The 19,081-nt window shown below is 37.7% G+C and overlaps 1 protein-coding gene across 3 annotated transcripts in view; it reads right to left on the minus strand.

Annotated features, from left to right (window-relative positions):
* LAMA4 (laminin subunit alpha 4) overlaps positions 1 to 19,081 on the minus strand; it is a 150,206-nt gene that overhangs the window by 13,797 nt on the left and 117,328 nt on the right. For all 3 annotated transcript variants that reach the window (XM_033234339.1, XM_033234340.1, XM_033234338.1), the window contains exons 25-31: positions 16,867 to 16,998; positions 15,219 to 15,361; positions 10,925 to 11,063; positions 10,328 to 10,465; positions 8,540 to 8,673; positions 7,463 to 7,627; positions 6,508 to 6,661 (exon numbers count right to left, since the gene is read on the minus strand). In XM_033234339.1, coding sequence (XP_033090230.1) covers positions 6,508 to 6,661; positions 7,463 to 7,627; positions 8,540 to 8,673; positions 10,328 to 10,465; positions 10,925 to 11,063; positions 15,219 to 15,361; positions 16,867 to 16,998 — 1,005 coding nt within the window. The remainder of the gene's footprint in view (positions 1 to 6,507; positions 6,662 to 7,462; positions 7,628 to 8,539; positions 8,674 to 10,327; positions 10,466 to 10,924; positions 11,064 to 15,218; positions 15,362 to 16,866; positions 16,999 to 19,081) is intronic.

The raw sequence follows: 19,081 nt of genomic DNA on the forward strand, positions 1-19,081 counted from the left end.
TGGCAAAGTTGGCAATTAAAATGACCCTGAATCAATCAACAAAATCCTTACATAAGAAACAATATTAATATTACTTTAATACACAGATTATTACTTACGCATGTTGTGTAAAAAGTTAACATAGCAACATCTTCAAAATACTTAAGGGGATTTTTGGTGATAGGATATGTAGCAGAATTTTATGTGACAGGATATAGAACAATTTTTAAACACCTTGTGCTCTAAAATTGCATGGCAGATGCTAAAATTTAGAGTTGTGCAAGTAAAGGCTAGTATTTAATGATTAGTTTTAATTTCTGAAGCAAAATAAAAGTAAATGCAAGTAAATTCAAGTATTTAGTCACTTATTCAAGGAAATGTTTAGTAACTATCAAATGGGTAGAAGTAAAGGGGAAGGAAATCCATGATTATACATTCCTCCCATGGGTGGCATGTAGTGGGGAATAGAAAGTCAGTGAGAAATGATTCCTGCTTTTTAAGGAACTGAAAATTAATTTGGAGAAACAGTTATAACAGCAAACTGGAAAACAGGGTTGGTGCCAGATAGGACCTTAAATGATTGCTGGAGGTTTTGTTTTTTAGGTGATGAGGAGCCACACAGGTTTTGAAAGCAGGGAGGGAGTGGCCTGCTCTGACCCACCTAGAAAGACAGCTTGCAACAAGAAAGGCCTGATAGAAGAGGAAATGTGTGGCAGCAGGGAGGACAGAGACACGGCAAGAAACAAGATGAGAGATAGGATTAGATACAAAAATTCAGGATTACTGAATGAGCACACACAGGCAACAGACAAGATGAGAGAGAGGATTAGATCAGAAAAGTTCTGGTTCAGGATTACTGAATGAGCACACACCTTTATTCCCAGCCCCCCTATTCCCATTGAAATGTCAGAACAATATACATAAAAATAAATCCACAGCAGTCCTGGAAATCTAAGAGGGTTTCTACTGGCAGAACCAAGCCGTGTGGAATTTCTGGAAGATATAAAGTAGACTGGAACAGATGGACAATAAAACCCTTAATCTCATAAGGGCAAAAGACAAGACCTACAAAAAAAAAATAGTGTTTTAGCTAAATCTCAGAATTACATTGAAAATCTAGATGTGATTTTGGGCAGAGGGCAGGTTAATTAATTAAAGGACAGACCAGCTGTGCCAGTGTCTCTTGCTCTCAGGGCAGCAGCTCGTGCAGTTGGATTTTGGCAGTGGAGACTCTCACAGTGGTGGTTAGGTTGGAGAGAGATGGGAGCTCATAGACTCTCATTTCCTAAAGGAAAGCCCACCTGGTTCCACCATTCCCTCTTCCCTTCTTTATGCAGTTGTCAGGACTCATAACCTGATTTTTACTGCAACAGAAATAAGGGTTCTCTCTTGGATGGAGGAAATACACCCAGCTACCAATACCTTTTGGTCCAGGCTCTCACCTACAAATAATGGCCATAGCTTCAAGCTGGGCAGAACGGGCTGGAGTAGGGCTGCCGGGAGATTCTTTAACTCTAATGCCTTAGGAAAACTGTCCCAAATCCATGCTCTATTTCAATCCCAGTGGAGTAATATACTTTATGATAGGAGATATGATCACCTTTGTCTCAGTGAAAGGCCCAGCTGGAAATACTTTGCACAGGGCCTGTAGTGAGGGTAAGAGAACAGAGTGAGAGTGAGGGTAGGGGACTTTCCCCAACTCTGGCTGCTTCCTGTTCTCTCCATTTGGATAGAAAGGATCGCACACTTTCTTAGTCAGTGGATCCACTTAGCTCTAGGCGCTCAGTGAAGCACAGGGTTATTTGAAACAGAACAATCTCAATTTACACAGAGACTCAGTTTGTCATCCTAAGATGGGTATGTGTATGGTGATTCTCAATGAACTCCACTAGACTTTGGCTTTACCAGTGTAATTTTTTGTTTTCTCTGTGGGCCTATTAGTTGCAATCCCACTGACAGTACCAGTTCAATTTAGCAAGATTCTTTTGTGTCAGATAACAATCAAGTTAGTTGAGCTACTGAAGAAAAAGACAGCAATGTGTTATAAGGATATAGGGGTATCTTTTTTTTTTTAGACAGAGTTTTGCTCTTGTTGCCCAGGCTGGAGTGCAGTGGCATAATGTCGGCTCACTGCAAACCCTGCCTCCCAGGTTCAAGCGATTCTCCTGCCTCAGCCTCCTGAGTAGCTGGGATTACAGGCATGCACCATCATGCCTGGCTAATTTTTGTATTTTTAGTAGAGATGAGGTTTCACCATGTTGGCGAGGCTGGTCTCAATCTCCTGACCTCTTGATCCCCCTGCCTCAGCCTCCCAAGGTGCTGGAATTACAGGTGTGAGCCACCGCGCCTGAATGGGGTATCTTAAACAATCTAAGATAAGATAGTATTGTGGTGTCCCAGCAGGGGCTAGAATCAATTGGAAAGCTAGAAAAAATCAAGGCACTCCCTTTCTGGAGGTTTCTGGTTTCTCAGAGCATCTCTTTTCATTTTTCTTTCTCAACAGGATAGCTTTCTGCCTTTCACTCTATGAAGCAGCTTTTTTTTCCTCTGTGTATAATTAACATAATGCCCTTAGGTTTACATGTTTTCTATTCAATGGCCAGCTCAGGCAGATCTCTCTAGGTTCTGTTTCCAAGGAAGAGAATCTGATAGCCCAGCTTCGTGCGCATGATCTAACCTGGTCCAGTGATCTATATCCAGGGAAGTGAGGTCTTGCATCTAAAACACAGGGCCTGCCCACTGGGTAGGAAATCAGTTCTTAGAGAAGAGAGTGGTTTGCCAGATACCCTAGCATGAGGTCTGTTACAATACTTGAAATGTTCATTATTAAACACCAAATGAGAAACTTTTCCCAATTAAATTTGAAACATAAACATTGTTAAAAAAATTTAAGACTGGATCATAGATGATAAGACAGGTATTCACAAATACCTTAGGGAAATAGAAATCAATGTTACCTTTTTGGAAAGCAATTTGCCTTGATTCAGTAATTCTCCCTCTAGGAATCTATCTTAAAGATTTGTTCAGCAATACACTCAAAGATTTATCTACAAAGATCTTTAGCTTCCAGAAAACTGGAAGCAACTAAAAGTCTATTAATGGTTAAATGAATATAATAAGTGAATAAAATGGGATATTAGGAAGTGATTGTGAAAATAAATTATTACAATCCCAATTGCTTTGGTGCAGCCTTAATGAAAATTTAGGTCAGAGACCACATATTTTTCTTGGTAGTTATTTATGAAGCTGTTGAAACAAGGGTCAATAGAAGAAAAGATGAGCAAATGTTGACATTCTAGTTATCATAAAATATAATTGAAATCTATGGTGATTCTGTATCTTGTTATTACAAAGTCAAGTTTGTGTCTAACACTATTTACCATAAAGGTTAGCAAGTTTCCTATAATATAGAAAAACTTCTGTTAATAGGGCTGTTGATTATAACCTTGAGACTGAATGTTTGTTGGGAAATCACATTTGATAGACAACTTAATTTAGAAAACTGTGTTTATTTAAAGGGGTAACTGTGTTTGCTCGAGAAGGTTGATGTCCCTCATCAGCCTGTAATGTTAATCTGCTGCCTATGACCCTCTGACCAGTGTTCAAGTGCCAGATAAAAAAAATTTCAGGATAAATCCTTTTAGCCTCAATGTATGAAGGTAACAGCAAGACTCTATTAGAATTTTATAGTATACTCTGAAAACTCCTTCATAGTATCTCCCAGCAAAATCCTTCATGAGAATCAATGAAAGTATCTGTCTTCCATGTCCAACTCGGTAAGGGATCCTAAGAAACAGTACTAAGTTTTAATTATACACACACACAATTATTTTGTTAACATTGATAAAGCAGTCATGTATGAACAAAGAAGAAGTTTCAAGAGAATTGAAAAAGTAGTCCACATATGCTCATATATATGGAAAATGTCAAGATACAATGGTCAGTGAAAAACCATCAGAATGGAAAAGCTGGTGGAGACACTTCCCTCTTGCTGATGGTCCAGAAGCCAGCCTTGGAAGGCAATCAGTTCTTCCCCTGAAAAGATGCTCAACCTCACTAGCATTCAGAGAAATGAAAACTAAAACCTCAATTTGTCCATCAGATTGGCAAAATTATAGAAATTTGATTATATTCATTGTTAACAATAGTGTGGGACAATATGTTCTTTCAAATGCTGTTTGTGGGAGTGTAAATTGGTATTGCCTCAATATTGAAAATGCATATTCCCTTGAGCCAAGCAATTTTACTTTTAGGAACCAATCCTCCAGAATACTCTAAGGCACTATAGAGATATAACCACTAATATTCACTGAATCTTTACTATATGCCTTGTGCTATACTAAGTGCATATCATTTCATGCATTAACTCATTTAGTTTTTGTTACAACCCTATGATGCAGATAGCTGTGTATTTATTGAACACCTGTTATATGCATTGTTCTGAGTGCTTATTATACATCAGGGAAGAAAATGAATGAGCTTGTATTTCAGTAGAAGAGACAGACAATAAATAATAAACATAATAAAGGAAGCATACTAATAAAATATAAGTACTATGAAAAAAGAATAGAAAGAGGCAAAAGAGCAGCATTCCTGGTGGAAGGTAGGAGACAGGCTGCAGTATTCAATAGGGTGTCAATGTAGGTCATTGAACAGGTGAGAGTTGAGCAATTGTAAAAGGAAGAGAAGTTGTTTGTGCAGATACTTGGGAGAGGCATGATCCAAGCAGAAGGGAAGCCTGAATAAAGAACCTAAGGTGGGAGTACACATGGCCCATTCTAGGAATAGTTGGGAGGCCAGTATGGGGAGAAGACTGAGAGAGGTGGGCAAGTAGGAGGAGATGAACTCAGGGTAAGGGGCATGGATCACATGAGGCCTCTTATGAATTGTGGTGCCTTGGGCTTTTACCCTGCGTGTAGTCGGGGGCCATTTGAACACAGTAGTGACATGATATGATTTATATTTATAAAGATCTGACTGTAGGGTTGAGAATAGGCTATCAGGGAACAAGGTGGAAGCAAGGAGACCTGCTGGGAGGTGTTGCAGTTATTCAGATGAGAGTTGGTGGTGGCATGGGCCAGGATGGGAACACTGACACCTGAGCACACTCTTAAAATTGGATCATGAAAGAGGCAGGGAGGGTTAAACTGAAAGAATTAGAAGGGATTAAGGGTCCCACTTGTAATGAAGGCAAATAATGTACAGAGTTGCAGTAAATGCATGAGAAAGAATAGTAGGATGGAATTTTAGAACTCAAGATTTTGATAATGGAGTAGCTTTAGCTGATGTCACAGACCAACTGTGCATGTGAGTGGTTGAAGTGAAGGCCCAGGAAGGAGGGGAAAAACCAGGGTAAGATCAGAAACTTGAATAATTTCCATGATTGTGCCGAAAGCCTGAAATTGTTACACAAAAGCAAATGATACTAGAGAATTATAGTACTAAATAATATGTATTATTTATACAAACTTAAGTACAGGGACATTTTAACCATTGTAAGGGAAACCATTGTTAAGTTGGAAGCATGAATAAATAGCTGATTCAGACTGTTCATTGGAACAAGAACTGATGCAACAAACACGGATGAGCCTGGAGGACATCACATTAAGTGAAATAAGGGCAGGCACAGAAAGACAAACGCTGCATGTTACCGTAAGTGGGAGCTAAAAATGTTGAGTTCACAGGAGACTAGAACTGTGGTTATCAGAGGCTGGAAAGGGCAGTGGCGGGAGGAGGATAGGCTGAGATTGGTTAATGTATACCAAATTACAGCTAGATAGGAGGAAAATGTTCTTTGTCTCTATAGTATGGTAGAGTGACTATAGTTAACAATAGTTTATTGTATATTCCCAAATAGCTAGAAGAGATGATTTTGAATGTTCCCAACACAAAGAAATAATAAACATCTGAGATAATAGACATGCTATCACTCTGATTTGATTATTGCACATTATATGCATGTATTGAAAGATAACACTGGCCGGGCGCGGTGGCTCAAGTCTGTAATCCCAGCACTTTGGGAGGCCGAGACGGGAGGATCATGAGGTCAGGAGATCGAGACCATCCTGGCTAACCGGGTGAAACCCCGTCTCTACTAAAAAATACAAAAAACTAGCTGGGCGAGGTGGCGGGCGCCTGTAGTCCCAGCTACTCGGGAGGCTGAGGCAGGAGAATGGCGTGAACCCAGGAGGCGGAGCTTGCAGTGAGCCGAGATCCGGCCACTGCACTCCAGCCTGGGTGACAGAGCGAGACTCTGTCTCAAAAAAAAAAAAAAAAAAAAAAAGAAAACTCTGTACCCCATACATTTGTGTAATTATTACATGTCAATAAAAATAAAAATTCTTCTATAACAAACAAAAATTAATACAACAAAGCTGTCAAACTAGAATATGTGATACTGCAAGAATCCCATCTTTCCTATGTATGGAGTTGCAAAGGATCAAGCATATTCTCTAAAACAGCAGTGTCTAAAACTGTGTGCATGGAAAATGATGACAATTAGGAAGTCAGAACAGCATTATCTTTTACCTTTTTATTCTGACTTGCTTTAGGCTTGGATAAATTTTTTCGTTTTTTATGGAGGAGAAACAATGGTGAAGACTCAATGGGACACTCATAAAGAGAAGTGTGGACCTTTTCAGTATACCGTTGGAAATCTTCAACCTCCACATCTCTATCCACCCTGTGTTTGTAACAGAGGAAAAAATAAATATTAAAAATATTGTTTAGAATTACATGATGCAAATTATGGAAGTCAAAGAGCTTTGGCAATTAAAGTGTGTGTGTGTGTGCGCGCGCGCGTGTGTGTGTGTGTGTGTGTGAGATGGGTCCTTACCCATCACTCGTAACCAGGACCCTTTAAATTACATTCAACCAGTTAATAACTATGTGCCTGGCATCACACATTTATAATAATGAACATATTTTCCTCAACACACTCTGGATGATTGGAACTGCCTCTGTTTCTTAATCTATATTAAACTCCTCCCTTGCTTATTCTTGTACTTAAGGAACCCCTATTGTCTTTGTTAAGGACCTAGATTAATGGCTTTCTTTAAAGTCATGCATTAAATTAAGACTTTTGTAAACCTCTGGGTATGTTACTCTGTCAATAATGATAAGTACAAAAATAATTGCATCTAATATTTTTAGCTTGCTGTATGCCAGCCACTGTACAAGTTGTTTTATGTGCATTATCTTCTCATTTACCCCTCATGACAAACCTACCAAGCAGGCACTATTATTATCTGCATTTTGTAGGTGAAGACATGAAGGCTTACTTAGTCAAGGTCATTTGGAAATTAAAGGGCAAAGAACCTACACAGAAACGCAAGTATGACAGTTTCTCAAGCACATACAAGCTTTTAATTACTATCCCCTAATGCCTCAGATACATTTCATAGTTCTCATTTTTAATATTTTTGCTGTTGTCTTGATTTTATTTATCAATCATGCAGATTCATTAATAATAAAAATATTATACCTGGTAAAGTAGGCATTACTTATGCAGCCAGTGAAATTAGCATACTGAGCACTGATTGGTGAGCCACCGAAGTAAAACTTCTTTTCACCTGCTTGTGTCTGTTCTATTTTCCCTTTGGTAGGATTCTTACTCCCAACTCTGCTTTTATCTACTATCAGTTCATATCTGCAAAAGAAAAAGGCTTCTTTACAAACCACAGAGTTAGCATTTTTACCTTGACCCACTCTAGGTTGGATTAGCAGGTTTTCTCATGAAATTGAAATGGAACATCTGGTTAATGAAAAGACAGTGAGTTGCCAAACTCTTCATGAGGTCCAGGATAAAATGGCTGGGTATTTCTATATGCAAAACAGATCCTCCAAACCAAGATTGGAATTTAAACCCATAAGGCAAGAAATTCAGATGCCTAGTCATCAGCATTATTTGTGTGTGTGTATGTGTGTATAAAACAGAGCATACCTCATGATGATCACTTAATCACATTTGTGGAAGACCATTTCCATGGCAAAGCACGTTAGATTATTTTGATTCTTACTGGAAGTGGGACCCAGAAAAAGCCTACTCATGTTTTCTGTGTCCACAAAAGTGGACGTAGACTAGTAGCAGAGGTTCATTTCTTATTCCAGAAAACTTTCTTACTATGAAAAATAAATTCAGTATTATCTATTTTAAAGATGAAGTTCGAGCTGTTAAAATGTGGCCATAAATGTTGCATTCTCAGTTGTGTGACTCAAGGTCTAAACAAGACCAACATTTGCTGAGCTCCTTCTATGTGCAAAATACTGCACTCCGTTCAGTATGTAATATTAGTAGGCATTTCCCTCAAGAAGATTATAACCTATTGTTTTACCGGAAAAAGAACCCTTATATTTATTTTAAGAAATTTCATAGTGATTTATTTTACATGTCTTGGAAACTAATAGCAATATTTTTTTGAGAAAGGTAAATTGTTCCTTCTAGCATTTTTGTTTTAACATTAGAAAAGGTATAGGAGAACCTATTATTCATAGTGGTTTTTGACATAATCATGTCCCACAAATAGACATGGTGGAAAGAATATGAAGTGAGGAGCTGTACCTTGTGGGTGAGACAGAGGTAATGACGAAGTGGGACAGCCCATCATTGTACTGCTTATCTACTGACTGAACTTTGATTCCCTTTACATCCATGACGACAGTACCGTTATCCAGTGAGATGGAGAACACATCTGACTGAAATGCAAGCACAAGCATGTAAGTAGGGAGTCTAGGGATCCAAAAGACGGAAATGTTTTCAACATTGACTGAATGGTATTGCTTAAAGGCAATATAGTGTGTAGGAAATTTGCTTGTAAAATAATTCCTATAAATAACAATCAAGAACACCCTATTGCTTGTACTGGTATTGCTTATAAAATTAGACACATTTCAGTAGAAAAATGTATCTCCTATATTTCCAGCTGAAAATTTTTGGTGACTTTGTTATGGTGAGAGTTGTCAGCTCAGTCTCAGTTAATTTCCTACTTTCAATCTCACTTTTAATCCCTTCGAAAAGATGATAATTTGGGTCTCCTTGGGGATGTAGCTAGATGACTAGGCAAGGGTTAATTTGCTAGTTTGGCTTTTTAAAATCTTTCACTTTTTCATCTATAGAAGCAGAAGAAACATTTTAAAAAGCAAGTTAGCTCTTCTTATCTGAATTAGCTTATTGCTTATCTTAAAATATTTGGCAAATGTTCATCTTGCTTCTCTTTCCTTATATGGGCACCAACTTCTTAAGTCTGCCCTCAAAATAGACTACTTTTTGTGGGCAAAAAGTGTTATTTAACTAACCAGGGTAGTCTGAGGCAGGTTTGGGGTCAGAAGTTCTACAAAATGCTTTGGGTAAATTCTTACAGATTCTACTGATTCCAATTAAATTGGATGTAAATGTGTCAGATGCAGGTAATATATATGAAAAGTAAAAGCTGCTTTCAGAAGTTCTATGATGACCTGGCACATCAGTGTATATATTGATGATGACCTTTTCAGAGACCCACCAGTTGGATGTTACGGTCACCAATCCTCCACAGACCTTATTTTATTATTGAAATAGCATATCTTTACAAGCTGAGCTACAGTGTTCTATAGCAAATCTGAAAGATGCATGTATGTTCTTTTTACTCTTTTATAAATTAAATCACAGATGTGTTTGTTCATAGCATACAAACAGGGACTCTTAACAATTTTTGTGCTAGAAACGCCTTTGGCATTGTGATAACACATAGGGACCCCTTCACAAAATAGTGTTTTTAAATGTATAAAACAAAACATATAATAATACAAAGGAAACCAATTATATTGAAATACAGTTTTCAAAATCTTAAAATAAATCATCTGTGATATTATAATTTTTTATTAAGGCATTAAATAATAAGATTCCATAGCAGACCTAATAACATTAGAAGTAGCAATGAGCAAAAATGACATTCTGGGATTTCTGTGACAATTGTAATGTGAAACAAAAAAATCGGTGATTTCTATTAATGACAAAGTCGCAGGTACTGGTAATACTGCTGTGGTGTGTTGTCTAGATTCATAATCAAAGAAAATGATCAATTTCAGTGAGAGAAAATAAAGATGTAATCTTTTCCCATTAAGTCCACAGACCCCCTGAATTCTATCCATGATCTCTTGGGGGTGGGTCTATGAATTCCAGGTGAGGAACTCCTGATATACGATACATATAATATTTTTTAAAGTGTTTGAAATGAGGCATTCTGTGTGTCTACATGTGAGTCAAAATTAATCTGAATAGAAAATCACTTCTAACATGCATTACAAATTATTTGTAATAGGCAAAACAATGATCACAAAGAAGTTTCCTCAGAGAAAAACAAATACTTACCCCTGAAGCATAATAGAATAGTAACCCATTTGGTTGTAATGTTCGGAAATTAAAACCTCCTTCAAAGCCATCAAAGAAAGATATTTTCTGAATTGAAGCAATGAAGCTCTGTCCATTGAAATATGCTCTGCGAGATATCTGTGTGCCAAAACAAGTGGAGACAGTGTTTTTGAGAATTATCAAATGCTTAAAACTATCAACGTTTCACATACGGAGGGCCTTGCCTGTTAGTTTCTACGTAAATAGTTTATTTTCCCACTTCTGGTTTATGTTGGAATTCAGGCATACACCAGGAGCTCCTCTGAGAGATGGCGTTTCATCTTCTCCACTGACTCCAACCAGAGTGAACAATGATGCTAGCATACATCCCTCTAGTTGTTAGATGCCCCACCCATGGAAAACTGAAGCAAATGAACAAGTCACAGAGGAATCCCATGCACAAGAGCCCTTCAAGCTTAATGGTTCTTCTTTCTGGTGGTGGCAGAAAGGAACCCAAGGTGTACCTAGGATCAGAGAGAAGCTGAAAAGAGCTTTTCCAGCTTTTGAGAGTATTAAGTATTGTGTCTATTAAAAAGCTTTTGACTGAGTGGTTCTTACAAGAGAGTCTTCTGGGCATCCATAACCAACTCCCAGGGTTTCTGTCTGCTCCAGTAAATTGAAATCTTTCTTTTGGAACTGGAAGCCCTTCATGCATCCTCTGAAGTTGATATCTAGGGGAAGGTGTGCTCTAAGGGTCCTGGAAAAGAAAGTCAGCCTCACTGATACAGCCATGATGATGATGTTACCCTGCATATGTAGGCTATGGAATTTGCATTTATTTATAGTCATTTGTAACGGCTTTATAATCATTCATATTCTCATGCTTTCTTTGATAGGCACACAGCAATGTCTAATCTTTGCCTATAGAAGAGTTTTGTTCTGAGTCAAGCCAATTTGTTCTTTATAGTTTTCAAAATGCTTTAATTTATATTATCTCATTTTATCTTTATAACAATTCAGTGAAATAGATGGAGATGCTATTATTTCCCTTTAGCAGATGATTATTAGATTGAATCACAGGAAACTGACATATTATACATAAAAATAATCAATTCTTAGTAATTCCACAGGGTTTAACCTATAAAATGAAACTAAGAATAAATTATTCTCTTATGTCACAAGTGATGTTAGGATTTGAACACAGGTCTTCAGACTTTTATTAATCCACGTCGTTAATGAATCCATTTTGGCATTTTTCCAACACATTTGTAATTAACAAAGTTTAGGGGAGAGTCTTAATGTTTCATTATACATAATACACAACCCTTTGGATAACCTTAAAAATTTGTGTAGCTCAGATGCTATTGGAGAGCTCAAAATGGGTTTAAGGCTAAAGCAAAAGTAACTAAGAGCTATTTATGACAAACCCACAGCCAAGATCATACTGAATGGGCAAAAACTGGAAGCATTCCCCTTAAAAACTGGCACAAGACAGGGATGCCCTCTCTCACCACTCCTATTCAACATACTGTTGGAAGTTCTGGCCAGGGCAATCAGGCAAGAGAAAGAAATAAAGGGTATCCAGTTAGGAAAAGAAGAAGTCAAATTGTCCCTGTTTGCAGATGACATGATTGTCTATTTAGAAAACCCCATCATCTCAGCCCAAAATCTCCTCAAGCTGATAAGCAACTTCAGCAAAGTCTCAGAATACAAAATTAATGTGCAAAAATCACAAGCATCCTTATACACCAATAACAGACAAACAGAGAACCAAATCATGAATGAACTCCTGTTCACAGCTGCTTCAAAGAGAATAAAATACCTAGGAATCCAACTTACAAGGGATGTGAAGGACCTCATCAAGGAGAACTACAAACCACTGCTCAATGAAATAAAAGAGGACACAAAGAAATGGAAGGATATTCCATGCTCATGGATAGGAAGAATCAATATCGTGAAAACGGCCATGCTGCCCAAGGTAATTTATAGATTCAATGCCATCCCCATTAAGCTACCAATTACTTTCTTCACAGAATTGGAAAAAATTACTTTAAAGTTCATATGGAACCAAAAAAGAGGCTGCCTTGCCAAGACAATCCTAAGTGAAAAGAACAAAGCTGGAGGCATCAGGCTACCTGACTTCAAACTATACTACAAGGCTACAGTAACCAAAACAGCATGGTACTGGCACCAAAACAGAGATACAGACCAATGGAACAGAACAGAGTCCTCAGAAATAATACCACACATCTACAGCCATCTGATCTTTGACAAACCTGGCAAAAACAAGAAATGAGGAAAGGATTCCCTATATAATAAATGGTGCTGGGAAAACTGGCTAGCCATATGTAGAAAGCTGAAACTGGATCCCTTCCTTACTCCTTATACAAAAATTAATTCAAGATGGATTAGAGACTTAAATGTTAGACCTAAAACCATAAAAACTCTAGAAGAAAACTTAGGCAATATCATTCAGGACATAGGCATGGGCAAGGACTTCATGTCTAAAACACCAAAAGCAATGGCAATGAAAGCCAAAATTGACAAATGGGATCTAATTAAACTAAAGAGCTTCTGCACAGCAAAAGAAACTACCATCAGAGTGAATAGGCAACCTACAGAATGGGAGAAAATTTTTGCAATCTACTCATCTGACAAAGGGCTAATATCCAGAACCTACAAAGAACTCAAACAAATTTACAAGAAAAAAACAATTCCATCAAAAAGTGGGCAAAGGATATGAACAGACACTTCTCAAAAGAAGACATTTATGCAGCCAACAGACACATGAAAAAATGCTCATCATCACTGGCCATCAGAGAAATGCAAATCAAAACCACAATGAGATACCATCTCACACCAGTTAGAATGATGATCATTAAAAAGTCAGGAAACAACAGGTGTTGGAGAGGATGTGGAGAAATAGGAACACTTTTACACTGTTGGTGGGACTGTAAACTAGTTCAACCATTGTGGAAGACAGTGTGGTGATTCCTCAAGGATCTAGAACTAGAAATACTATTTGACCCAGCCATCCCATTACTGGGTATATACCCAAAGGATTATAAATCATGCTGCTATAAAGACACATGCACACGTATGTTTATTGTGGCACTATTCACAATAGCAAAGACTTGGAATCAACCCAAATGTCCATCTGTGACAGACTAGATTAAGAAAATGTGGCACATATACACCATGGAATATTATGCAGCCATAAAAAAGGATGAGTTTGCGTCCTTTGTAGGGACATGGATGCAGCTGGAAACCATCATTCTTAGCAAACTATCACAAGAACAGAAAACCAAACACCGCATGTTCTCACTCATAGGTGGGAACTGAACAATGACATCACTTGGACTTGGGAAGGGGAACATCACACATCGGGACCTATCATGGGGAGGGAGGAGGGGGGAGGGATTGCACTGGGAGATATACCTGATATAAATGACGAATTGATGGGGTGCTGACGAGTTGATGGGTGCAGCACACCAACATGGCACAAGTATACATATGTAACAAACCTGCATGTTATGCACATGTACCCTAGAACTTAAAGTATAATAATAATAAAAAAAAAAAAAGGGACTCTCTCTACCTCCGGATTTTGTTATATGTGGAATGCTGCATCCATTTTGCATATGGCCTGATTTTTTTTTTTTTTTTTTTTTTTTCCTGAGACAGGGTCTCCCTCTGTTGCCCAGGGTGGAGTGCAGTGGCACAGTCTCAGCTCACTATAACCTCTGCCTCCTGGGTCCAAGTGATTCTCTCCTGCCTCAGCCTCCTGAGTAGCTGGGATTACAGGTGCATGCCACCACGCCCGGCTAGTTTTTGTATTTTTTGTGGAGATGGGGTTTTGCCATGTTGGCCAGGCTGTTGACGAACTCCTGACCTCAAGTGATCTGCCTGCCTCAGCCTCCTAAAGTGCTGAGATTACAGGCGTGAACCACCATGCCCGACCTAACCTGAAAATTAAATCATCAAATGAGAGAGGCCAGAACCAAGAGAAATGCAGGAGAACAGAGCCTGGACCATCTCACTTCTGGACACTGGTTTATGTAAGCCAATAACATTTCTTATTGGTTAAGCCATTTTGAATTACAATTTCTGTTACTTGGAGCTAACATGTTTTTAAATGAGACACTCATTTAAAATCTTCAACAATCCTCCTTCCCAATGAAGTCCCCTTAAAAAAAAAAAAAAGAAAAAGAAAATATGGCACATATACACCATGGAATACTATGCAGCCATAAAAAAGGATGAGTTCGTGTCCTTTGTAGGGATATGGATGCAGCTGGAAACCATCATTCTCAGTAAACTATCACAAGAACAAACAACCAAACACTGCATGTTCTCACTCATAGGTGAGAATTGAACAATGAGATCACTTGGATACAGGAACGGGAACATCACACACCGGGGCCTGTTGTGGGGTAGGAGGAGGGGGGAGGGATAGCATTAGGAGATATACCTAATGTAAATGACGAGTTAATGGGTGCAGCACACCAACATGGCACATGTATACATATGTAGCAAACCTGCACATTACGCACATGTACCCTAGAACTTAAAGCATATAAAAAAAAAGTAAATGGACAAATGCTGTTTTATCTTCACACAATACACATGTTCCACCCTTCCTATTGCTGATGAGAAATATTGCATTAGATCATGTTATAAGAGTAATACAATAATTGAAGAAATCTGTGATTACATCTATGTGATGCTAATTTCAGGAGGTCCTGAGGATTGACTGCAGAGGGCCTGCAGGTACACGAATGTGTGTGCCTGTACCTGTCCCTGTGTGTAAAAGTAGCAAGTAAGGGTGCAGACACTGTTACTAGACCTCTCCTGGATGTTGCCAGCCCAGTACATTGCTAGGAACAAACAGCTACTTAACAAAAAGCCTTACCTGGATTGTAAGATTTCTGGGGGAGCTCCTCCAATGTATATATCTGTAAAAGGTATTTTCATCTTTTCATTATCCATGCTCTTGACATGCCTTCTGTCAACTACCAAGATCATTTTCTTATCATTGTGGTAAATGATTGAGATCTGGGAGAGATAATATATAGTAAGCCTTGATTAACTAATATTCAGTTCTTTGATGACTTCTATATATTTTAATTCTCCTGGCTATACTAGCTATTCTTCCATGCCTTTGTGCTTGTTTGTTCACAAAATGGGGAATAGATAGATTTTCTTTTCTCACAGACTTGAAAACTCTTGCTTCTACAAGTAGCAGTTCACATTTCCTGGGAAAGGAGGTCTGTGTGAAGAGGGAGCCAGCCCAAGAAAAATGTTGCAATTAGACCTATTGTTTCCTCCTGCTCTTTCTGAGAGGATTCAGGAAAGAGCTATAAACAGGTGCCACTGTTCTCTTCTTTTTTAAAAACAACTTTATTCAAGTCTAGTTGATGTGCAAAGAACTATACATATTTTATGTATGCAATTTGATGAGCTTGGACATATACAAACACTCATATGATTCCCACAATCAAGGTAAGAGACATATCACACATTTCCCAGCATTTCTTTGTGTCCCTTTGTGGTGTGTGCGTGTGTGTGAGCATGTGTGTTAAGCACACTTAACATGAGATCTATCCTCAATAAATGTTAAATTAGTTATAACTGTAGGCTCCGTGCTGTACAGCAGATTTCAAGAACTTACTCACCTAGCACAACTGAAACTTTATACCCATTGAACAGCAATGTCTTATTTCCCCCATCCCTAACCCCTGGTGACCCCTATTGTATTCCCAAGCAGGTGCCTTCTGGAATCTAGATTGCATGTTACCAGGTGTAATTTTTTGGTGACACAGTGAGCAGTTCTAATGAATCTGCAAGAATGCTAGTCAGAGAAATAGTTAAAATATTCTTTTATTGTAAACCATTCTTATGAGGCTATGGACTTTGAACTGAAAAGGGAGATACAGTCTCCTACCCCTTGCATTTTGGTTCCACTTAAAAGATATTATGCCTTGTATACACTTTATCAAATTGTATATTTAAAATAGTTAATGAAAACGGATGAAGTATATTTTCAGTATTCTGCACATCTGTTTCAAAACTAAAGGGGATTCTTTGTGAGTTCTCTTTATAAGGAAAACTGTGCTATTATTTTCTACATGCTGGTTAAGTGATTTAAAAGGAAATTCTGTATTTACTTATATTCTTATTACATTTAGTGGGGCTCAAAGGACAAGCAAAAAAAATGGCTGCGTATCTACACTGGCGCATTCCACACGTGCACAGAAGCACTCTGGAGGAATACCAATTGAGATATTTAAGATTAATAGAAGCCTTCTGGTTAATGAAGCAATCAAAAGGAATCTCTCAGTGACTTTTTAATCGGAACATCAATAGTACAAATACATCCATTGTTTTAAAGCAAATGTCTTCCTGGGATTGAGACGATGAGGGTCCTTCAGTTGCTCCTTAGATATGAAAGCTCTCAGTTTATTTACTATCCGGCCTGTCTCATTTGACCGCCTGATTAGATCAACAGATCTCAGTATAAAAAACAAAAACAAAACCAACCAAACTACAATGATTTGTACCTCATGGTATTTTGCATCATTAATTTGAGCTTTCTTTAACGTATCTTCAAGATGCACAGGGCCACTGCTGAATCCAAAATCATAGAACACGTGTAGGTAACCATTGCGCATTTCCAGTCTGAAAAACATACTCTGGGGAGAGAAAGAAGTTGTAAGATAGGAACATCTGTTATGATGTGAGTAGAGTCAGTTTTAGCTGAATTTGAGAAATATGACTATATTCTTTGTTATTGGAGCTATTTGAAGACTAAGAAAGTCTTACGAAATTCTTATGAAATAAAAGTGACAACGGCTGGAAGTGGTGGCTCACACCTATAATCCCAGTTCTTTGGGAGACCGAGACAGGTGGATCACTTGAGGCCAGGAGTTTGAGACCAGCCTGGCCAACATGGCAAAACCTCATCTCTACTAAAAATACAAAAACTAGCCAGGCATGGTGGCAGGCACCTGTAATCCCAGCTACCCGGGAGGCTGAGGCAGGAGAATCGCTTGAACCCAGGAGGTGGAAGTTACAGTGAGCCGGGATCATGCCACTGCACTCCAGACTGGGCTACAAAACGAGACTCTGTCTCAAAAAGAAAGTGACAACTACTTCCATATCAGCAGCTATTTCTCTTAATGTATAAAAGTTAATTTTATACACAGTGTAAAGATTCTTCTTTTGTTTTCATTCTACTTTCTGAATTAATGGATGAAGTTTTAAGTCTACATTATTGCCCTTTAACAAAATCTTGAAAACAGAGTATAGTATTACCATGTTTATTCAACTGCCTTGTCTTTAGGAAACTTTAAAAAGTTATAGCAGGCCAACAGATGTGACTGCATTGATTTTAGGTGAAAATTAGTAATATTAAAAAATAATTTCAAGGTATACTGAAAATAATTCTTCCATATTATCAGCAAATATGGATTTTAAAAAAGAAGTCCATTGCTGTATTGTTTTTAAACACTGGATTTACGTAAATAAATATAGAATTATTATGCACTTGGAACACATGATGTTTGAGAATCAAAGACATTTTGTGACACTCAGGTGACTTGCTGATGAGGTTTGCTTGTTTCAGAAGATAGTTCATAGATACAAGAAGTCAATGGATTTGAAAAATAAAGCATTGTGGCAAGGTCCCTATTCTATAGGAAGCGATCTCCTGAGTGGAGTTTGTGCATTCCTGGGACCGTGGAAAACAACTTATTGGAGTTTAGGAAGAAAATATTTCAACTTAGTACTAATTTAAAAACATCTAAAATAGAGAAGAAAACATTTCAACGTCCATTTATACTCACTAAAAAATCTAAAATAGAGAAAGAAACTAATTTTTAATATTTAATACATGAATTATTGACTGTTGGCCTTCATTTTATCCTTTCGTCAGACTTTCACAAAATTCACATAATGTGTGCGGCTTCCCAAGAGGGGTTCCACACTTGAACGGTTGAAGGTAGCTCCTCATCCATTTCTTTGCTTCTCACCTATTGCAATTTATTGCAGTTTATGTGTGGCTAGTTACATGGGTTTAAGGGTGATATAACTGAAATAATAGGATATTTAGACTTGTACTGAGATGGAGAGTGATGTGAAAACATTTTGAGACACACAGATATTTGCTGGCTACTTCCTACAGATTTCTGAAAATGCTGTCAAGTTTATAGGGGGTTACACATTTTTCTTTGTAACATGAATTATTCTAAATTTGTTGAACTTTATTTGTGATGAGAAATGTCTGACAGTAGTATGAAACCTACTAGTTAATTCAAAAACGAAACATACTGTAACATCAGTGTAAGGGTATTATCATAATAATGGATGAGAAAGTAACTTTTTCTCTTTTGTTTAAGGACAGTTATACTGTGGAGAGACGGTTTTTTAAAAAGATGTTTGGGAATTTTTCTATTGTTAAGTGATTTTGTTGATGGGAACAATGCAAATGCAATCCCACAAAAACTCTCCTATCAGTACTATTAAAACATTTGAGGGAAGAAATCTCTAAACTTTAGAAAAATCTTTCAAATAAAGATTTTCAATAGCTTAGAACCCTTTTATTAAAGTTTACAAAATGATATCTGGTTAGCTTATAAGAATTAATATTAGAAAAAAGGAGACATACCAGTCAAATCTCAAAGACAGCCTTTGCCACCTGGTGAATGTGATTGAAAACTATTTGAGTTAGTAGGCACAGCTAATGATATGCTTCTTTCATTTTTTATTTTTGTGAGG

The sequence above is a fragment of the Trachypithecus francoisi genome, unplaced genomic scaffold (genome assembly GCF_009764315.1).
Source record: "Trachypithecus francoisi isolate TF-2019V2 unplaced genomic scaffold, Tfra_2.0 Lachesis_group15, whole genome shotgun sequence".
NCBI lineage: Eukaryota > Metazoa > Chordata > Mammalia > Primates > Cercopithecidae > Trachypithecus > Trachypithecus francoisi.